Raw genomic sequence first — 24,523 nt, 5'->3', positions numbered from 1 at the left:
TATTACACTCCAAGGCGCATATCGCATAGCACGCGCTAGTGCCTGTGCTATCTCGCGCTCTCCAATGAATCTGTCATTGTGCACAATGTATTGCATATTATATTTCTTATATCACACTTTTTTTGTGCATAGTTTATACCATATACTATCTAGTTTTCATTTTCAATCGTGCTCTCAGGACTATGTTCTATATAACACTGCGTCCACCTACCCTTTTCACGGGCATTACATTTTGCGATGGGGGGTGGAGGGTCAGGGGGTGTTTCTGCCAAGTGAGCCTGTCCACATGCCATGCCCCTATCCCCTTCCTCCTGTCCTCCATGGTCCATTTTACTGCCACACCCTTCTGCCCTCCCTGGTCTGTTGTACTGCAGCTGCTCTTCCTGCCTGCCTGCGCTGTCTGTTGTGAGGCCCCTTCCCCTGAACTCTCTTGTCTGTGCCCGGGTGCTGACCCTCCCTTCTATCCTCCATGGTCCTTTGTGCATGCCCCTGCACCCTCCTTCTTGCCCATCATAGCCATTGTGCTGCCACTAACCCTCCCGCTTGCCATGCATGGTCTTCTGTGCTGCCATGGCCCCTCCCACTTTCCCTATGTGGTCAGCTAGCTGCCCCTGACCCCCTCCCACCTTCCCTCCATGGTCTGTGTGTATGCCATCATAGTCTCACTGTTGCTCTCCATGGTGTGTCTTGTTTCTAGTGCCCACCCTGCCTGACCTCCATGGTCATCTTGCTGCTTCTGCCCTGCCCCCTTGCCCCCAGCCCTCTGTTTCCATGTGCAGACCCCTATTCCTTCCCTCCTGGCTTGTCTGTTCCATTGTAATGCCCCTGATCCGTCCCTCCTGCCCTTTATGGTCTGTTATGCTGCAGCTTTCTCTTCTGTCTGTCCATTATGGTCAGCTAGCTACCATTGCCTCTTTCCCCTCTGTTCTCTGTTGTCCGTGTGCATGGTCCTGTCCCCTCCCTATTGCTTTCTATGGATTGTTGTGCTGCACTCCCGTCCCTCATGCCCTGTGTGGTGTATTGTGCTGCTGCCAACCCTGATGCCAGCCCTGTAGGGTCAGGTTGGTGCACCACTCCATGACCCTCCTGTCCTCTGTTATCCGAGTCCATGTCCCTACCCCAATTCCTCCTGCCTACCGTGAACCAATGTATCATACTTGTGAACATTTTGAACTTGGTAAGAGGGAGGTTTTGAAAAAAAACTGGGGTATTGATTTTCCCCTTTGAGTTGCATTGAAAAAGAGGAGATTGTAGACAGGAGACAGATCAAATAAAGCCCATTTGAGCTTAAAAACATTGGACGTTTCCTGGCTGAAACTGGTCTGTTGGCATGTATGGTTGTACTACCACTGCCTCTTCCTTCTGCCCACAATGGTCTATTATATTGCCACAGCCTCTCTTGCCAGTCCTGTATTGTTGGTTTGTTGCCCCTGCCCCCCTTTCCACTGACCTCCATAGTCTGTTGTGCTGCCACTGCCCTTCCTGCCTACCCAGTGTGGTCAAATTGTTGTCTCTGCACTCTCCTACCTGCCTTCAATTTTCAGAGTCCGTGCCCCTGGCCTCTGCCTCTCAACAGTATCCCAATGAAAAACTAGATTGCTAACATTCTATATTTATTATAAAAGTGTGGAACGCCTGACGTCATCTTGATGTAATCAAAACTGTAATACCTAGAGCATTTCCTTTAGAAATTGCATATATGAGAGGGTCTTATTTGCATCAAAATTATGGTTAGTGCTCTAAAAAACTAAAATGAGGACCTATTTTCTGAGTTTTCAAATAGCGACAAAGAACTTTTAAATTATTTGTAATCTTTGTTTTCTTATCCAGTTGACCACTTGATTAAATGTTACACTTAGGGGAGAGGATGTGGTGTTACTTTCAGAGCTGCAGACTTTGCAACTGGGGAACCAGGTTGGAGTTTCTGCTTCAACTCAACATTCTGTGATTCTGGTCAAATCACTTAATATCCCCATGTCTACAACCAAAATGAATTTGATCTTGTGTGATGTAACCAATGCTCATGTAAAGCACTCCAATACCTGACAAGTCTGCACTATATAAAACTGCAAATACACAAAAAATAAGTGTTTTGCACACTTCTGTCATTGGGCTACATCTGGGTGATATTTGTGCTGCATTTGGGCTCTTTTGTCTCTGGTGGCCATCTTGGGAGACTTATTTGTTATGAAGTTTCCTAATTTCCTCATTTACTGCAGTCTCCTCAGTAGGAAAAGCTTTCAGTTTTTTACTTTGATTCCATCAAAAAGGTATTCAGATATGTCACACATTTGCCATAAATTCTGAATGTTAGCACTCTAGTTGCTCATTAGATCACTGTAGTAAAGCTACTGCTCACCACGGAAGTCTGCTGCTGGTATTAAAAGTGCATGTTTCAGTCTGGATATCAGAATTTTTTAATAAAATAGAAGAGGATTTGAGAAGTCACTCAAAATGTGCCCTAGTTTTTCTTTCTTCAGCACTAATCCTAATTTCTATGGCAAAATGAACCCCCTCATTGTGTTCCTTTTTAAATTAAATGTTTTAAGTGTTACCAGTTTATTCCAATCAAGATGGCTTCAGGTGTGCCATACTTTTGTCATAAGTAAGACTGTTAGCGCTCTAGTTGTTCTTTAGAACACTCTGGGAAGCTGCAGTAGAACACAAAGGAATCAACTGACAGTCTCTGCCCTTGTTGGATGTACATGTTTTACTGAGAATGTCAGACTTCATTCTCACATGACTGAGAAAGATAATGTGAATTTGAATTTACAGAAAATATGCTCTGTTTAGCTTATAGATCACCTTCCAAACCTCTGTGGGAAAAGCATCAAACATGATTCATGATATCACAGCAGAAGTTTTTTCACATGGTAAAATCACCTTAGAACACACCACAATTCCTAAAATGAGTATGGTACCATCAACAAATGATTTATAATGTAACTAAAGTCTTAAAACCTTCTATTAACTGCAATGCTTTTTAATGAGGTGCTATCATCTATATTGGTCCCAAGATGGCTGCCAACACTTCTTGGATGAAGTACTGACAGCCAATCAGATCTCACGATGAGATGTGTGGTTAGGCTCTGCCCAGATAGAATCTATCTTTTTTCTCGAACTACTGAACGGATTTAAGCAAAAGGCACGAGTCTGAACTGAGGACTACCTCTTTGCCAAATTTGGTGTTTACATCCGTTCAGCAGTTAGGGCTGTAGCTGCGTCAACAGGTTCTATGGGAAAATGCATGGGGAAAACGCCTTTTGGGACCACCCAATATTCTCGGCCCCCGCTTGACGAATCACCGTGAAATTTTCAGGATAGGAGCGGACCGGAGCTGGCCAAAGGTTTAGGAAATTTTGCGAAGATTCGTCAATCGGCGCCAACATTATTCCAAATAGAATGTTGCGGATTTCGTATGGACAATAGGTCCTAACTAGAACTACCTACTGGTGACTGCCAGTAGGTAATATATACACACACATACATATGGGCGCATATATAGATCTAGGTATTCAAATGTATAAGGGTGTGTATGTATGTGTGTGTGTGTATGTATATGTATGTATGTGTATGTATGTATATGTATGTATATATATGTATGTGTGTATATATATATATATATTCACTGAAAAAACCATAGGTTTCACACATGTTATAGTTAGCTGTACATTTCACTCGTAAAAAACCAATGAAATTGCCCCGTTATAGTTAGTGCAGGCAACTATAACTCACGCGACCGCAATCCTCTGCTGATGCTAATACTGTATTTAGACCCTTATTTGCCCATGTCTTCTTCCATTAAATTTTAGCTATACATATATTACAAATATTTTTTTTTCATAAAGACACATATGTCATCAGCAGAAGATTGCGGTCGCGTGAGTTATAGTTGCCTGCACTAACTATAACGGGGCAATTTCATTGGTTTTTTACGAGTGAAATGTACAGCTAACTATAACATGTGTGAAACCTATGGTTTTTTCAGTGAATTTGCAAGGTTTTTTAAATGCTAATTCCTAACTATAACGTGTGTGAAACCTATGGTTTTTTCAGTGAATTTGTACGTTTTTTTAAATGCTAAGTTACTTTACGCCATTCGTGGCGTGCGCGCCCAGTTAACGCAGTTCGTTCCATGCGCGCACGGTGCGCTTCGTGCACCGTGCGCGCACTGTGAGCACGCGGTGCGCTTTGCGCACCGCGCGCCCACTTTTTCGCAGTTAGTGCCGTGCACGCACAGTGGTGGTCACGCGGTGCGCTGCGCGCACCGTGTGCCCACGTTATGCGGGATGGGCCATGTACGCACGATGCGCTTCGCGCACCGTGCGCACATGGGGGACATATTATGCGCATCTTTGTGAAATTTATTCTTGGTTAATTTCTTACAATTTATAAGCCATGTACAAATGGTGCACTTCGGGCACCATTGGCACACGGGATGGGGAGATTGTGGATAATTTTTTAGCGTAAGCGTAATCGCGATTTTCCGAAAAAAAAAAAAAATTTTTTTTTTTGGGCTTGGGGGTTGTTTGGGGACCCCTATATCAATGCTGGGTGGTTAGGATCTCAAGAAACTGCCTCTTTAGACATTTTTTGGTTTCGTTTTTGCTGCCCAACTCAGAGAGCGAGAGAGAAAATGGCGGCCGTCGCTTCCTGGTTTCGACCGATTTGAATGTTTACTAAGATCTAAGAGCCAATCAAAATCGCGCTCGCGCACGCCACCGTACGCGTACGGTAAGCGCACCGTAAGCGCACCGTAAGCTGCCACAGATATATATATTGATTTAAAGGCTATTTTCTCAGAATCTACTGAACAGATTTACACCAAACCTACAAAAGGCACTTCCTTGACCTGAGGACTACCTCTCTGGCAAATTTCAAGTAATTCTGTTCAGCCGTTCGGGCTGTAGCTGTGTCTAAAGGTCCTATGGAAAAATGCATGGGAAAAACGCGTTTTGGGACCCCCCTTTTATCTCGGCCCCCGCTTGACGAATCCCCCCCCGAGACTTTCAGGGTAGGAGCGGAGCGTAGCGCCCCACCTATTTTGAAAAATTCGCGAGGATTCGTCGACCGGCGCCAAAGTTATTCAAAATAGAATGTTGCGGATTTCCTATGGAAACGGGGTCCTAACTATAACTACCTACTGGCGACCGCCAGTAGGTAATATATATATACACAAAATCCCTTCACAGAAAAGATCAGAGGACACAGCGGGGATTCTCTTGGCAATCCTTTATTCACGGTGATGGACATTATGCATTTCGGCGTGTCCGCCTTCCTCAGATGCCTGATTTCACCTGATTTCACCTGATTACACTACCTCCTTCCTTTTGTATGTTCCACCGCACTCCCATTGGCTGGAGTGCAGCAGGCTCCAATTGAAATTACTTGCAGCTACATTTCGATGCTGAAGAACACCAAATCCCAGCATGCATTTCTCCGGTGAGTATCGGATGTGGATCTGTATTGTGCTTCTGTAAGCGCTGTTATATCCATGAAAGGAGGGAGAAAACTGATTGTTGCCGAGTGTATCTTGCAATGTCGGTGTTCAAGGCTGCCTTACGTCCCCAACGCCTCAACCCCAGACGCAAAGTCCAAACCGGGCCGTGACATACAGGTAGTGATCCTGCGTCCCCGTACACTGACGGACTGCTGGCCGCAACAGCCTCTTGATTGGCCAGTTTTCAGGGTGGGCCTGCAAAGTCCAATACTTTCGAAATGAAACGCCACGTTGCCAATATTTTATTAAGGCCTCTTGAAAAAGCGGGTCCTCTGTACAAGCGCTACTGGCCAGCGCGCGACTATGTGCAGACAAAATCCCTTCAGAGAAAAGATCAGAGGACACAACGGGGATATATATATGTACACACACATATACAGGAGGGAAACACACCGAAAAGGTAAAAAAATATATATATGTACATAGAAGTATAGGTATGTAAACTGTTCATATATATGTGTATATATATTTTTGTACTCTCCAATGTATATATACATATACGCTCCACTTACCAGTAACACTCAACGCATTGCGCCTGTGTTAAATAGGCAAACTGGGTATTTCTATAGGGAGCACATAAACTGTCTCTTTTAAACCCAGTCACACAAAACGTTAAGAACATATCAACTCCCTCCACCATTCACCACTGCTGGACTGCACAACCATAACCCTGTTTTACAACAGACATAATTTCTGAAACAGACGGTGCTGCACATAAAACACTACACATACTTTTAAAAGGCTCGGTTACTTCTAAGGGGGAATCAAGTCTCATAGGGCAAGAATACAAACCCCAAAATACAGGTACATATCTACGCATGCTACACAGCGTTTCTTTCACCAATGCAATATGTTTGCAGCACAACATTATGTTTGCTACAATGACAAATGCGAGTCAGCTTCACTAAAGGGGCTGGTCGCCATGATATGGGTGAGCTTACCACAACCACACTCATCTCTCACACACTGTGGGCGTGGCGAACCCAAAAGGTGAATACAAGTACGTATCGACGCAAGCTACATAGCATTTCTTTCACCAATGCAATATGTACTTGCAGCATAACATTATGTTTGCTACAATGACAAATGCGAGTCAGCTAGACTAAAGGGGCTGATCTCCACGATATGGGTGGGCTTACCACAACCGCACTCATCTCACACACACCATGGGCGTGGTGAGCCCAAAAGGTGAAGTCATCTTCTACCACGGAGACTGATCTTGGCACCATAAGGGAGCCGGCAACTCTTCAAGGGGAGTTAACCGCGACTTCCAGAATTATTGCGTGACCTTTTATGGACACCGTTAGGGAGCTGGCAACTCTTCTATAAGAGTTGACCGCGACTTCCAGAGGTATCCCATATGGCCGGAAAATGAGGTTGGCCGCGACCATAAAATTTGCCAAAAACGGTGGGGGGTTAACACCCTACCACCACATACAGCACCTACACACACTAACACAAAAGATAAATAAATCAGCACCTTAAACCTTGCATATGCCTTCTATATACCAAAGCAAAAACCATGAAATGATGGACGGAGTGTTGAACATTGCAAGCACTCACCCCCAGTCAACTGATCTGGGTTTAATCCATCACCGTTCTTTAGCCCACTCTGCCACCCCAGTTCAGACATGGCCATATGCAAATCAGTCTGACCCTGTGCCTCATGGGAACAGTCCAGCCCGAACTGCCAAGCCATGTCTTCCCTGGACCGGAAACAAGCTTCCTAGGACCGGTTTCTGGCATTTCAGCCGTCTTCAGCCAGGCTTGCTTGAATCCAGTGGCAATGTGAGCAAGGGACTCACGTCTGAGCATACCCTGCCAACTTATGGCGAACAAAGCAAAAACCAAAGGAAATGATGGACGGTGTGTTGAACATTGCAAGCACTCACCCCCAGTCAACTGATCTGGGTTTAATCCATCACCGTTCTTTAGCCCACTCTGCCACCCCAGTTCAGACATGGCCATATGCAAATCAGTCTGACCCTGCGCCTCATGGGAACAGTCCAGCCCGAACTGCCAAGCCGATTGCCCCAGCACGGACCGCCTGGATAGACAGCCTCTGTCACTATCGGGATTGTGTTACAATATATATATATATATATATATATATATATATATATATATATATATATATATATATATCAGATTTTGATATATGCGTGAGGGACACCATGACCAGATTGAAGGCGAGGGGTTATTCTAATACTATTCTTGATGAAGCGATGGCTAAGGCCAATGCACGACCTAGAATGAGTTTGTTCAAGGCCATCCAATGTCCAGTTCCACTGACCGAGCTAGCTGTCTGTAATCAAATCAGTAATGGAACAAGGACCCAGATTGATCACTACTTTTAGCAGAGAAGAAAGAAAAATCAGATCCATAATCAAAAAGAATTGGCCCATCGTTCTCACTGATGCTTTACTCCGTACTAGAGTACCGGCCACTCCTATGGTCACCTTTAGGAGAGCTAAATGCATTGGAACTTGTCTGGATAAAAGCAGCCCTGAAACTAGACAGAAAGAGATGTGGCTAAAATCTGCTCCTGGTTTTCGTGAATGCTCCTCTTGTAGGGCCTGCAAATTTGGCATAAACAAAACTCATTATCTCACCCCTTTTAGTACAAAGGAAGTGGCTATCACAGGGAGTTTCACTTGCAGGACTGATTATGCTGTGTATGTCCTGACGTGCACCTGCGGCTTTAACTACATTGGTAGTACGAAGCTGCAGGTGCATGTCAGGATTTTGCAGCATCTTCGGGCTATCTTACATAATGATCCTGCTTACCCAGTGGCACGCCATTTTAAACAAACTCATAACAATGATGTTACCTGCCTTAAACATTTCGTGATCGCATCTATTCCCAAACCCCGACGGGCCTGCAATAGAGAACTCCAATTGAGGCAGTTAGAGACTCGAAAGATCCTTGAGTTTGACAGTAAATGGCCAAACGGTCTGAATAATACTGAAGATATGCATAACTTTCTTTAGTAAGTCTCATCCTGTTCCTTGCCTTATAACCTTAGTTTTTCTCCTCTTCATTATATTTGCTATATGTTTGATCTGATGGCATAATATTATTTAATTATTCTACCATATTCGCAGAGGCTTCATTTATTTATTGTATATCCATATAGGGGTCTTTTTTTCACTGAGCACTTTAGTAGGTTGGTTATTATGTGTAACCCGTGCATTCAATATGAATTGATCCACATACCTCCATTGCCAGAACATTGATTATTACACATTTATGGCATATCAGCACCTTTTAGTAAGATGACGAAATTATAGAAATGAATTTTATGACTTTAACAATGATTATCAGGATTGTATTTTTATTATCAATATTTATTCATTTTCTTTTAATCTTACTGCTGCATATTATTTGTATATATTTACCAACAATTTGCACATTTGCACGGTTTTGCACAATTATTGAAAAATGCTGCTATGCACTTTTTTGCACCTTAACAGGTCTTTCGTTTCAATATTTATTGAGAAGACATAGGAAACTTATCTGGAAGGCAATGTTTTACCTTTCTTGTTGTTTGGTTCATTAGTGTGGATTTATCCTATTATACCAATGTATTTAAACAATGAGTTTGGCTCTTAGCTTTTCCTAAACAGAAAATAATATATTTCCGTATTATGCCATACAATGAAAAACCTATTATATTTTTTTGGTTTTTATAAACCTTAACGTAATGCGATATAGACGTTTTTCATAATATTTACGTCTGTTTTCTTGGTCGATCATCATGTGATCAGGAAGTGGGTGTACACCTTGCAGCGCTTTAAAAACATTCAGTGTGACCTCATTCCGCATGTGAACAAGGGCTCTCGAGCCCGAAACGCGTCATTTTTAGGCTGAGAGAAATGGTCGAATAAAACATCTTGCCTGAAGATTTCCGTGGTCCGTCTCTCCTTCTTCGCCAAGCTTGGAGGTTGTGGGAGTTCTAACGTACATATATATATATATATATATATATATATATATATATATAATATAGCTGGTATGGCTTGGGGTGCGTTTATAGGTACAAACTAAAGTGCCCCAAAAAACAGTCAACAGGACCTTAGGATACAAACACACTAGGCATATTGCCTCCTAACGACATAAACAGGACGCATAATAACGTTCATGTTCTACAATACCATAAACAGGGAAGGGTAATAACCGATTTTGACAGGTCAACAGCATACCCATACAGTTGTCTGTTGCTACCAAGGCAAGCATCAAACAAAGAATATGTTCTCACGTAAAGCAGCCCAAAAAACCCTTCAGCCATATCTACACAAGGCATTACAAACCTGCCCATTGCATCAAAGATAAATAAATAAACATGCGAACAAGAACTAGTGGTTGGTAAAGACCATATTAAGAATAGCACTCACGGAATAAAACAAGCAAATCCGGCATTAGCCTACACAAGGATGAATGGGCCTATAAAATGTGACTATTTCAATAGACATCCAAGGGGTTTGTTCCTGGTCACATCGAAAATATTTGAAACAAATGCAGGTATACACACAACGGAGTACATAAATGGGTACTTTACTCAAAGGAAAGCCATATGGATACCTACTATGTACACACAACATAAGAACTCATGTTCTCTCACAAAACAACAAGTGGTACTCTACACCATTTGTGTGAGTTTTTAATTAGTAGTTTTAATTGTAGTTGATCCTAAGGGGGATCAACTACACTTCAATCCCTCCTCTGCAATTACTAAATACCGCTACGTAATCGATGCACAGTTTGTGAATTTAGTAAACTTCTATGTTGCAAAATGAAAATATTACTCACCTGTAAGAATAGTTTTGCAGCCTAGACTCTTCTAGATTCACATACGACCCCGGTGAAGGAGAAAAAAGAAAATAATAAATAAAAGGAAAACTTAAAACATTATCCCTACGTAAGTATAGTACTTAAGTACTTCTAAGAGCTAACAAATAGCAAAAGCTATACATCTCCTCTTTCAATATTACATACGTAATATATATATTTTTAAATAATAAACTAAAGCCGCAGCAACTAGGCTGCATATCTCCTATCATATCAACTGATGCCCCCTCTTGGAAAAGGGCACACCTAGCTACCTACATAGCTCAGAAAAGCACAATCAAAGAGAAAAAGTAAATAAAAATCAAGGAAGACTAAGTAACACTTAAGTTACTATCCTTTTTTCATACTAGGATATATACAGCAACATTTTAAAACACAAACTAGAAAATAAGAGAAGAAAAGAAGAATAAATATGTATATGAATGTATATATATGTATATATAGGTATATACATATCTGTGTGTGTGTGTGTATATATATATATATATATATATATATATATATATATATATATATATATATATATATATATATATATATATATACTTTTTACTATTACTATTAGATCGTATCATGGAACGCTAATTATAACTTCTCAAAACTCACAAGATTCTTACTGATAACAACTCCTATGAGGAATTTACTCATGAATACGGTGAGACTATATTGTTTTGAATCATGGCTGTATTAACTAAGATGAGAGATTTAAAACTTTTGGGCCTTAATTGATAAATTGAGTGAATAAAATTAAAAACTACAACAAAATTATAATAATATCAATACATTTGTATCTTAGGAACTGCTTCAAAAATAGGGAGCCTGAATCATTTTGAAATATTTTTTCAAGCCTCTCCAAAAAGAAATCACTAAAGGAATAATAAGGTACACTCTTCTCGTACGCTAACCCTATCATTAATCATTATGGGTATTACATTTATATATTGATAAATATAGGATTCAAGATAGCTCAATAACATGCTAGCCCTATATTAATCTCCTTCTCACTCCGTTTTCTTTTTGTTGATGTGTATTAAAATTGCTGTGTTATTGTTGAGAAGTATACTGATAGAGCTTTGTTAAATGTGGTTATAAAAACTCAGAAATACATGTATTTTTGTGAAGAAACAAATATGTATATATGAGTTCTAAAGCATATTATTTTTGTTAATGTAACCGCCCTGAAGAAGCGCAGTTGGCGCGAAACATGTGTTGGCACTTTGGGTGCTATTTTTGTGAATTTTGACTTCTCAAGGAACCAGAATAAAAATGAATGAACAAGAAGACTAATCATCTGTTCTTTTTTTGAATCTACGGATTTGTATTGTTCTCTGAAGTGTTTGTGTTTTATATATATATATATATATATATATATATATATATATATATATATATATATATATATATATATATATATATATATATATATATATATATGTGTATATGTCACCTTTTACAAATCAACAAGTGTCCCTGCACTTTCGGTCCTATAAGCAATCAATATTATACTTATGCAAAAAGCAGACATCATCGCAATGCAGAAGGGGAAAAAATAATCTGAGAGCTTGCACCCACACAAGGGGGAGTTGTAGCTAGGCCTGGGCGAAAATTCTGTTCCGCTCGCGGAAATTGCGATAATTTGACATTTTCGCGTTCCGCGGAGGGCGCGAAAATGTCAAATCCGCATCATACCGGAATTTTTTTTCTTGCTCGCGCTGTAAAAAAAAATACATTCTCGCGTGTGCGCGCTCGCCTTACCTGAATCCCCGCGTTCGCCGACAAGTTTTCCCGATCCGGTCGTGTTCTCCACGAGATGTTGGATTGTTGGTAGCCATTTGCGCTGTCTCGTGCCAGTTCACGCCCGCATTAACGTAATTCGTCGTGCGATCACGTCTTTCTTCTCCCGATCATGCACCGCGAGAGTATGAGATGAGTGAGATCTCGAACACGTCATTCTCCACCGCGAGCGAGAGCGTGAGGACTCGGGCACGTCATATCGAACCCGAGCAGGCGGGACAAGTGAAAACAAGATGGCCGCGCCCATGAGCAACCGCATGGGTAAGTTGGCAAGCCGCGATCACGCAGAAAATACGAATGGGCGGGGAAAAAACATACGCGTCTTCGTGATATTTCCGCGTGTTTGCGGAGATTTTAAACATTTTCGCGATAGTTTGCGAAAGTGAATTTCGCACATTCCGCCCACCCCTAGTTGTAGCCTCACCAGAGGGATCGGGTTTTGCAACCGCCCCAACACAAAAAAAAACTACAAAGCACTTTCCGACTCCAACCACTAGATGGCGGAATATGCACAGTTTGCGAATCTAGAAGAGTCTAGGCTGCAAAACTATTCTTACAGGTAAGTAATATTTTAATCTCTATATGTCATTCTTATATTTGTCTGCTCTGCTCCTTAAGTCACACAATAGGATTACTTAAACCTTCCTCATGACTGAATGGACATCTTAAAGGGTGCAAAAAAGCCATCTACAAGGCCACCTTGCACTTTTGAGTGGTAGAGATGTAATTTTTGATTCCAGCATCACGGTCATGATGCAGTATCTTCCAAGAGGATGGCACATCTGTTTTCACAAACATAGTTTTTTAAAAGGTTAAAGAAAACTTATAGTTATTTTTGGCAGCTTTTACCTCCATGACAACACAATCTGGTTTTATCTAAATTAATGTCTCCTCGTTTGGAGTCTGTGTGAGGTGTCATTGCAACACAGTTAACTGAAGGCAGCTCTTCTCTTGAATTTCATCGATTAGTAGAGTAGGTGAGGTTCAGAAACTGTCCGCTGTGGAAACCTGTACGGGTTTCACTATATTAGAGACACCATTCCCCTCGTCCGTACTGAAAGTAGTCTTGGATTTTCATATCAATCAGTCCATCTCCTGTACAGTCTTCTTCAGTTATCCTTTCTCCCCCCAGCAGAGAGATCCTTGCATTTCTTAAAGGTTAGTTTTTTTTTTCTCTTTAATGTGGACAAAACAGAGTTTGAGAAGATCAATCCGTGATTTATCAAATATGGGACACTACAAACAGGCTTAGCTACAACCAAACAGTCCGTTTTGAGATAGGTACTTTAATAAATTTGACCCTTTTTTCAACTAGCCAGTAAACATTTCCTGTAGAACCAAGGGCACACTATATGACATCAAGTGGCTAATGCAATTGGGTTGAGGAATGTCCCAGTGTGAGACTTATGCACAGCATCAAAAGTACTGGCGACCAAGGTACTTTTTTTCCGGAAGATCCTTTGCCTGTCCTTCAGGATTCCGAGTTGTTGTTTTTTTCTTCTTTTTATGGGGCTTTAAAGACCGCATACTTTGTGGCATGAGCTTACCATTCTTTTCTACATTGCTTAGAAATGAATATTGGTATGACTAACCATGAAAATCGAGAATTGTTACTTAAAGTAATCCTAGTTCTACATCATAGAAATCTTCATTAAGGGCATCAACAACCCTTCTCTCTCCTGAGTCTCTCCTTTTCACCTGCAAAAGCATTGTTAGTCACACTAGATACAAGCAAGTCCCTCAAAAAATTGCAGGGCACAATGCTATGTGGAAACTGCTGGCTGCTTAAAACAGCAGAACATATTTTTAACCTTTACACATTATATGCAGCCCATGACTTGATTTACTTCATTTTTTTTATTTTTACTCCTATTACATTTTTTTCCCTTTGCCACAGGTTTTATGTTTGTTGCTAGAATTTTGTCTTATGTACTGAAGTTTAAAAAGATATCAGAAATAATGACATATGTAGGCTAAGGAGTGTGCATCTGAATTTAAAAATTGGCAGACTTTCAAAACGGATATTTTATTTAAAATTAAAGCTTCCAGGATCTTCCGTACCCAGGTGGGAATTTTCTGTGTTTTACTTCAATAAAGATTTTTCTGATAATCAGGGATAACCAGTAAGTGACATGTCCTTATGTACATTTAATCTTGACCAACTATTCCCTTATAGAACCCACCCCAGCTTTCCCAGTACTCCTGTGTTTACTGTGTGTGTGTGTTTGTGACTGCAGAAAAGTAGCCCTTTTTGGCATGGTCATCCCCACTTTTTGCCTGGTAAATGATGTGACTTCGACTGAAATTTCAGTGTGTTCCTGCAATCCAAGTCCCCAATGCCAGTGCGCTTTCCCAAAACTGCAGAATTGTTTCCCCCAATTTGCAAAACCTTAAGCACCCTCTGTAAGTCCCTAGTAACCCTGGTATCTAGGGCCTGAGGTACTAAAGAGGGTCCCTGAGGGAAGCAGCACAAACTGTGCCACCAATACAGACCCCTCACCAAGCACATGCAGGGCTGCTATTGCAGGCTGCATGTCTTGGTGAAGACAAAAGTGAAAACATGACATGTCGCACATTCCTGTGTGCTATGTCCCCTAACATTGCATGTAATATTTGTAAATCACCCCTATGGCAGGCAGGGCAGTAGTAAGGCAAGGTGCTGAATAGGCATGTGAGGACATGCCTGCATGAGCAGATATGCCCCTGTGCTGGTCAGTCCTATTACTGCCAGTTCAAGTGTCCAGGGAATCCATTTTAAAACATGTGGTGGACACTGGTGAAAAAGATTCCCCATCTACATGATGGCTTCACTGAAAATAGGGATGTTTGGTATCCAACATCTCGTATTGGTAAACCCACAGTGATGCCAGTGTTGATTTTTCCAATACATGCACCCGGAGGCCACCTTAGAGGTGCCCCTGAAAACCTACCAGCCTCTAATGTCCTTGTTGACTGGTTTTTGCCAGCCTGCCACCGAGACACTGGTCTGACCTCCTCTGCTCTCAGGAGACTCCGAACAAAAGCCTACCCAGGACGAGAGTGTAACACCCCCTCCCACAGGATGACCTGCTGATTAACCTTCCGTGGGTGGCAAGCCTCAAACGGCTGCTTCCTTTGAGATGCAAATCTGGCTCCCCTCAAAGGAGAGGAAGCCGACCCCTTTGTCCAGGGCTTCCTTGGCACCGGGAAAGGCTGGTAAATTAGCTAGTCGGGTAGATGTGCTAATCCTAGCTTAGTACCACTCCTAAGGTGGGCTACTGTGCAGCGGACACGACTTTTCAGAAGTACCATCTTTGTGGTGGCGTACTGAGGAATTCTGGGGCAGGATTATGCACACTTCCCACAGGAAGTGGTCATGTAGGGGGCGTAGTAACCCCAACGGTCAGTAACCCGTTGGCTACTACCCTACACTCCCCTGATTCCCCTACATTCAGTATTTCAGGGGGAGCCCCTGGCATCACAGAAGAAGATCCTAACGACCAAAGAAGAGAGGACACCGAAGAGCCGCAAAGGCAGAGGAGAGAAGCAGTAGCTGACCTGGTACCAACCCTTCCAGCCTGTCTGAATCCCTTGTCGAAATCTGCACAAATGTCGACTCGCCCCTCCGGCTGTTGACTCCAGACCCCTGGAGGACTGTCTTACTTCAATAAAGACCAAGACCTCCCTTAGAACAGCAAAACTGTTCCCTGCCTCCTGCAGAAACTCCAAAAGAAAAGACTGACGTTTCTGGGAGAACTGAAACCTGAAGCCAACACTGCACCTGCCGCCTCCAGCCTGAGTTGAAGTGGGCCACCGGTGTCAACAATGTAGCCCAGCCCTCCAGAGCTCGAGTCAATCGCGATTTTACCCCTTGTAGACTTCCCAGCATCGCCTGCAGCCTCTGCATGCAGGCCCCCTGAAATGCTCCTGTTAAGAAAACCCGACACCTAAAGACACCTCTGCATCCCTCACCCCTGGGCCGTGGAGAAGAGGACCCCAGGTGTCCCTTTGTCCCTGAGCATCACATGCCTTGAAACCCCCTGTTTCACCAAGACTGGCCTTCCAGCCAGAGCCTGCAGCCTATCTTCCCAGTTACCGATCTCCGTAGAAACCTGTTGGGCTCCCAGCACTGTTTTACACCCTGCTGCCAACTGCCCTCATGCCACTGGTGGATTTTCTGCCGGTGCTGCTTTGGACCTTGCCCACCACTCACCTTAAATCCTGGAGATTGATCTTGTAAGTCGCTGTACTATTGTTCTGTTTCTTAGTTAGTCCCACGTAGAAACTATGCCATCTTTCACCATGAACACATTTCTTAAGTTGCCTTCCCTTTCACACAATAACCTTTTACACACATCTGCATGCATGGCAATGCTGGGTTTGTTTCTCCGAAAATGCTTCGCTTACATATTCCATTTTGCGCAACCATTTTCACAACTCAGTGAACACCATACACGAGGCCTCGACATGCATTGTGCAAGTGTACTACTTTTCATCTACGAGGCGACACAGCAATCTATAGATCATAACAATACTGGCTTGTCCAGGGCTCGCAAGAATGTTTTTCATTATAAACAAACTAGCATTTCCGGGTTTAGTTAGAGGAGTTCCCTGCTGACATTGGCGCGGTCTCTACATGCTGAAGCTTCGGCCCACAGCTTGCTGATAATTCTGCGAAGGGTGTCCAGCTTGTAACCAAGATGGGGATTTACTTTTTTTTCCTCCAGGTAATCGGGGTTGGATCTTCCAGTACGGAGATTCTTGGCGGAACACACACACACACACACACACACACCCCCTAGAGACTTAGGTTAGGGGCTGCATAGTATGAGTATGCTAGATTTCTATACTGTGTTATATGCCTGCCTATATACATTGTCGTAGCACGATGCTGGAACTTTTTATTCTGTGCACTGTCCTGGTACGTCTAATAACTCATCTGCTTCTGTCTATTGATCATTGAGGCACTTAAATTTTATACAAGAATTGCGTTGGTTCAATAAACGTTGAAAACGTCCCACTGTGAATTCCTTCAATATTTCTCTGAGAGTACGAGTGACTGGACAAAAAGGTTCTAGATCTGCTTCCATGATCCCTGGGAGGGATCAGGGATGTCATGTTCAGTTATTGCCAGAACCATTTGTTACTCGCCTAGGTTTAGGGGTACCTTTGGTGGCACTAACGTAGCTGACCTATAGGAAACATATCCTGAGGGGGTGCATAAAATCAGTCTGCCACCATCCCAACGTTTATGCCATCCACAAATGTGCAGTTCCTATCGTAAGGTGGAAAATACACGACACTATACCTGTTTGCGGAACTTGTTCTTCCTTCCATAGGATGACATTGCAGAAATCAATAATTGCTCTGTGTCCACTTTTTAAAGTGAAAAGAATTTATATTTAAGAACGTTCTTACCTGAAAGATTTTTCTCTGATGCATAAACATATATACAGATTCTTGCTATTTTTATAAGTTGGTATGGATCTCTTTCTTGAGTCATATGTGTCATTTATTAATTGTTGTGTTTATCTGCAAATGTCTTCCACTCCTCTGTGTTAAGCCTAAGGCTGCTCGCCCACACTACCCCTTAATAGAGCACTTTGGGATTGCATAGCAAGCCCCTGTCCACTCATAAAGGAACCCCTGGACTCTTTACACGATATATCAGATTTTTGATATAGCAGATAAAGAGCCAGCTTCCTACAGTGACATTGAGTATTAAATGTTGTTACAAATGCTTTCTTGCTTTAAGATTCTCTAAGGTTTTCGGTGGTGTGTATTACCATTCAAGATGCACAGTATAACCCCTCCTCAGTGTACTCCTGAGGTGATAATGTTTGGCTGTTTTCTTTGGTGGATTATACAGGGTCTGCTTCAGTTGTGTATTAACTCACTTCCTTCCTATTCCCTTTTTACAGGTGAGTTTGGCTTATGCATATGAGACTAAAGACGCGCTCTGCTTGGTGCTCACACTCATGAATGGAGGTGATCTCAAGTTCCACATCTACCACATGGGTGAGGCTGGATTTGAGGAAAAGAGGGCTGTATTCTATGCTGCTGAAATCTGCTGTGGCCTGCAAGATCTGCACCAGGAGAGGATAGTGTACAGGTAAATATTGTCACCCAGCATGACAAAAATGAAGGTGCAGGTCATGTACTCATCCCAGGAAAGTAGAATAGATGATCCTGAAAATGTAGTCCTACCAAGTCAATGGTAATGTTCAAAGGTAATGAAGTCCTAAAAAGTCCTATGAGACTGTAGTAGCTCGCACAGGTAATACTGTACTATCCAAGCTACTATAACTACCATAGTGCTTTCAGATAATGCACGGCTCACAAACTCTTAAGACCGAAGTCTAGCTCGTACTTGAAAACTGTTCCTCCAGTCCAAACAAATGAAAGACCAATATGGATGTCCAGCTTTCTCAAGGAGACATTCCTTGATTTAGTCTGCACTGCACAACAAGTGGAAAGAAGTTATATTGTAGAACCCGGTCGATGCTTGACCTGTTGAAGTAATTGGTAGTAGTTGCGGAGTTGTGTGATGGGAGTTTGCGGTAAGTCTTAATATGTGTAGTAGAGACGATGCAGGTGAATGGATGTCCCACAGAGTCCATTGGAGCTTTAAAGTTGGAAGGGCCCATCTAACTTTATTTTCCTATTGCATGCCATGGTGCGGCAATCCTCCTTAACCTAACGTGTTTGGACCTTGATGGTTATGGTGCCCAATTCCAATATCTGGCAGTTGACACAATGTGATTTTTAGTCGACATCACTAAAAGTGCAGGGTATTTGGACTAATGCTTAGAGTGAGGAAAGAGAAAGAACAAGTCCCAATACAGAAAGTGATGTTGACTAAAAGTCAGGACAGGTGTTGTAGTAATCTATGCTGCAGTGCCTGAATGCACATCCGGATATTCCGTGTCTGGGGAAATCCCTTGGTTTGAATGTAAAGTAGATAATGCTACATTAGCTGCACCATGAACAGTAATAGTGCACAGTTTTGTGCTCGAAGCATCTTGATTTTTCTCGGATGCCTTTTAACATTTAAATGCAGCGCCCCGTATTGGTCCTCTGTTTTGGAATTGCTGCTACTAACTGCCGATCCTGAAATATCCTTAGGTCTCATATATGATGTGCTTGTATTTTGATATGTCCCGAAGATGACGTTACAAACCAGTGTATAGGGTTGAAAAGCCATTGACCTCTTTCTTCACAGTCAAACTAAAGGATTTCTCCAGATAAGAAATATCTGAGTCGGTTTTAAAACTTGCAAATACTTTTATTTTTTAAATACAGTACTTCCTTGTTGAGTTGTATATCTTTGTATCGATACACTTTCCACTGTCACTTTTTTAGTGAGAGATAACTTCAGAGCGCATAATACTACTTGAGATACTGTAGAATTCTAAATAAAACCTTTTTCTAGATTTTTTTACTGCATATTGTGTCTGCGGTCTATTCTTACATTAGCTAGTCTGCATTAAGCACGTCATTTCACCACACGGTTGTGCTATGCCATCAAGCGGAAGCAAATTGGCCACTATCTTGTGCATCAGCTTTTAATGTACCTATGCAGGATATAATGTTCTACCTTTTACATTTACAAAAGGCAAGATTGGTATATACCTCTATACAACTCTACCTGGCAGCAGTAGCCGCATACATACAGAGTAGCGAATGCTCTTCCCTTTTTAGAATTCCAGTAATAAAGTATTTAGGGAGGGTCATAAAGGGGTCATACACCCTAGATTGACCCCAGCACCTGCCTGGAATTTGAATGCACCCCAGCACCTGCCTGGAATTTGAATGCAGTTCTCACTAGATTCATCTGGCCACATTTTTAAACTCTCATTTGGCAGGTTTTCAGTTCCCTTCTTAGAAAGTAGCCTTCCTGGGAGCTATTGCGTCTTAGACGTGTTGCAAATTTTTAGGCACTTACTATCCAGGAGCCCTTTATTCATGTGCATATGGGCATAGCGGTCCTTTGTAGTAATCCAAAGTTTTTACCCAAAGTAGTTCCTTAACAATACAACTTTTTTTCTTGGTCATGCAAAATGATACTGAGGTGAGGCAATTTCCAAAGCAGATGTTGCAAGATGGATTGTAAGATGCTTTCAAATCTCTTAAACTAAGGTGAAGAGAATCCTTGTAGTACCCCCTAGAGAAGACTCTACAAATATGGCTACCATTCTTGCGCAAACTCACTTTAGCTCACATATATAAGGCAGCAACATGGTCAGCACTGCATATGTTCACAGACCATTACTATGTGGACAAACTAGCACACGTATTAAGAACTTTATTTCAAACATCTGCCTCATAAGCCTACTGGTTAAAGCAGGGAAGATGCTGCTTTGTAGCTGATGCAAAACATGCTGCATCTACAGCCACACATGCTACAAATGGAATATGTTATTTACCATACAAGAATATGTTTGTAGCATGTAGTGCTGTAGAAATCATATCCTCCTTTCCACCTTCCCACCTCCCCACAAGTGGGCAATGACAGCATGTGTTTTTCTGTCCTTAATTAGCTATACAATGCACAGGAAACACATGTTTTTACTTTGATACTCCACTTCTTTCTCACCACTGTATGGAAAGCAATCTAATGGTGGAGTAGATACCCATTCCTTTTGTGGGCTAACGGAGTAACACTGCAACCAGTGATTCAAAACTTCTTTGAAGGAAAACAACTTGCAATATCTGTACATAACACTTGATGGCAGGAGTAGGTATAGCATGTGAATCTACATCGCTACACACTGATGCTTACAGGTTAAGTAACATTCCTTCCAGGCACCTTACCTCACGTCGTGCAGGCTTACCCATCTGCTCATTAAGTAGTGACTTTAGCTGTAAGCACATTTTTGTGCATCCACTTTTCAGTTTATTCAGAAACCAAATCAGGTTCTTGCCTTCTGTGGGGAAGGTTTGCCAGACTTTGACCACATCCTTGCGATTGTTGAGTCTTGGGTTCGTAAGAGTCAAAATGACCATGCATTTTTAGAGTCCCTGTAACCTTTATCTGACCTGCTTCTAATATTTAGACAGCTCATTCAATTAAGCTAAGGGCTCACCAGATCTTTCAACTCGTGGCTTTTAGAATTGGTCACAATGAACTGCTATTTCTGACTCCAGCATTTCAAATTGAACTCCAGTGCATGACACGTGCATCTAGACTTGGCTTTCCTTGGGATTTCTCACTTTATCTGACATGGAAAAGCGGACAATAAAACAAAGTGAGAAGTCCATCTTGAGAGAGCACTCTATCCCAAAATCCAATGCAGGTCTTCATTAAGCTGTTGGTTTATTTACTTTTATGGTGGATATTGCTGAAGCTGCTAGAAAGATCTTTGCTGCTGGAGGCTGTGAGGACATCATCTTTCAGCAGCTTTCTATTTGACCCGACTTTTGCAGGAGATGAGAACCATGACTCCACTAACACATGACATTTCTAAAATAGTTATAAAGGCATACACTCTTACTATTTTCAGAATTCAGACTTTAATTTGACCACAGAGTAGGGGACAACTTGGTACAGAATTCATTATTGATATTGTCGCTGTGCCAGATTTTTCCTTCTCACTCTGTAAGGAGACTGTTTTTAAAAAAAAAATAGTTTTAAAAGACCAATAAGAAATATGCTTTTTGCTTTAGAAGAAAGTTAAGATTTCCTCCTTTTGATGAAATAATGTGCATCCAGAGTGCACATTTTTAACAAAATGCTCCTAAATTGTAATAGATTATAATTTAGGATCATTCTTGCTTGTCATCAAATGTTGGATGAGTGCCCTCTAATATTACCTTGATGGTATCCGTTATTATGATGTAGACGTCAGTACATGATGCACCTACAAAAGTACCTTTGGTTCAGTGGTCCCAGGGAATTCAGGAGATGGGGTCACCTTTCCCCAGTCATCTCTGTAATCTCTGCTCTCGCTATCTCTAGCACCAAACCTAAACTTGTTGAAGATCTTACCATTTCATAGACTGCATCATATTCAGAGGCACACGAGAAACGGTTATGTGCTCACCATGTGAGCTGTGATGGCACACATTAAGCCTTTAAGTAAAGGTTAAGTAAATATTTTCCCATGGACACAGTTTAATGCACATATGCTGGAGTATAGAGCTGTCAAAGAAGTCCTTATAGAAGATGTGGTGATGTAAGCAAATAATTAGCACATCTATGGACAAAGCTGAGCTTTTGGATCATGGTTTTTAGCAATAGGTCACATGATATGCTTCTTCTGGCTCCAGATTATTAAATGTAATCCCAATAAGAGGCAAGCAAAGTTATGACTGGCTACTGTCACTCTTCCTCCCAGGCAATGTAACGGTCACCAAGAAAACCAAGTTCCACAAAAGGAGAACCTTTGATTATGAAAGACCTGGATTTAGACATTTTGAAAAGGTTTTCCAGGAAAAGGAATAACCGAACTCTGTGAAGAGTTTCTCGAGTCCTCGTTCATAGGGATGCTGTCTGAGAAGATTATTTCCTATATGCAGTGAGCACTGACCAGTGTCTTTGCACATTACATAGAGACTGCATTTTGACCAAATTCCTTTTATCACTGTCAGTTGATCCTGCGTGTTATGAGAGTCCTTCTGTAGATTTTATCGTTTGTAATCTTAATCCAGGGAAGCTACAATGTCAAACGTATGAACGGAGTACTACTTTGCAGTGCCAACTTCTTTCAAATCTCAATGCCATCTTTGAGCACATTATATCCTCACTTTTTATGCAGAAGCAGAAGAAGACCTTGGAACAAAATTAGCCCTAAGAACTCATTGGATTATGGTAATATACTCTTTGAGCTGAATCGAAGGCCACTGGTTGTGGACAAGAACCGATCATTTAGTGGTGATCAGCATTGCATTCCTGTGTCTAAAATCTCAGCTTGGTCTGTGGTACTCGGAAACAAGGGCTCAGGTCAAATATTTCAAAAGGCTGTCCGATGGTAACTGTATAACCAAATTACAGTTAGTACAAACTACTCCATACATGCACGCTCCAGTAAGATTAAAATTTCAGGTGAAGCAAATATTAAATTTAAAAAAGGCTAAGAAAACAGCTGCTCAAAACTTTTCATAGCTTAGCATACCAGAAGCATCCCCCCACTTCCTTCACACATACAATTCAACTCCTTAATGGACGTTTTCCCATTCAAGTGCAGAGAATTTACCAGTATTGCTAAACAGGGGCTCCTGTAAGTGATGCACAACCTGAAATCGCACTCGCCTGCTCTTCTAGGGAAAACCCTACTTTAAGCGCCTTTCCGCGGCTTTCTCTCTTGATTTCCTTCCTTAATCATATGAAGCAAGGCTTTTGACATCCCTTCTTCCCTCCCTCTTCATTGTTAAGGCAAGTATGATAGATATAAATGGTGTGCAGACAGAATATCGAGTAAAAAATATCGAGTTGCACAAATATCTAGTCATAAATATTGTGGTTCAGAAATATAGACCGCAAGAATATTGTGGTCAAGAATATTGACGTAAGGTAAATAATATCGATTTTAAAAATATCGAAGTGTTTAAAATTGTTTGCAAAAATATAGTTAAAAATATCGTTTTTTTAAAATTAATGTTATGTATTTCAGTATATGTTAAATGTATGTTTTTTTCGTATTAGAATTGTTTTTTTTAATGTTACATTTTTACTAGTTAGTAATATTTTTTATTTTAATTTAGCATATTTAGTTCCGTAGCGGGTTGTGGGTTTATAGGGGAATAGGGTGGGATGTAATTTAATTACATGAATTGATTTTTTTATTTTTATTTATTAATATTTGTTTAATTGAGATGTTATAGTGTTAAATATGTAAAGTAATTCATTATTAATTAATTGGTTGTTAATTGTAATTTATTAGTAAGCAATTATGGTAATTGTGTAATTAATTTTAGGTGTGTTGTGGCGTTTATAGGTGTAACGGGTGGGAAGTAATTTATTTTTAATTTATGAATTAATAGTTGGTTGTTAATTGGTAATTATGGTAATTGAGTAATTAATTTTAGGTGTGCGTTTTTGGGTTTATAGGGGTAAAGGGTGTTAGTTTATTTTTGATAAATTATATGTTAATTGATATTAATTAAATTAATCAAAAATGTAATATGGTAATTGTGTAATTTTAGGTGTGTCTTGTGGTGTGTATAGGGTGGGAAGTAATTTGAGTAACTAATATATAGTTAATGTTAAGTATTTGATATTTATTTTGGGTAATTGTTTATTTTTTAGTTTTTTCTTTTAAAGGGGTAAAGGATGAGTGTTAAATATATTTTAATTACCTTATAATTATTTGTTAATAGTAATTGTGTGTTATTATTTTATAGTTGAATTTGCGTGTTGTGGATATTATAGTGTTAAAGTGTGTGTAGTCAATGTTTATTAG

The 24,523-nt window shown here is 41.0% G+C and overlaps 1 protein-coding gene across 1 annotated transcript in view; it reads left to right on the top strand.

Annotated features, from left to right (window-relative positions):
- The window catches only part of GRK6 (G protein-coupled receptor kinase 6), a 352,507-nt gene that overhangs the window by 177,874 nt on the left and 150,110 nt on the right, over nt 1–24,523 (top strand). The window contains exon 9 of the mRNA XM_085618338.1: nt 18,044–18,234. Coding sequence (XP_085474464.1) covers nt 18,044–18,234 — 191 coding nt within the window. The remainder of the gene's footprint in view (nt 1–18,043; nt 18,235–24,523) is intronic.

This window comes from Triturus cristatus, chromosome 7 (assembly GCF_964204655.1).
Source record: "Triturus cristatus chromosome 7, aTriCri1.1, whole genome shotgun sequence".
Taxonomy (NCBI): domain Eukaryota; kingdom Metazoa; phylum Chordata; class Amphibia; order Caudata; family Salamandridae; genus Triturus; species Triturus cristatus.
Note: the sequence above shows the minus strand (reverse complement) of the source record. Positions and strands in the feature narration are given on the sequence as shown.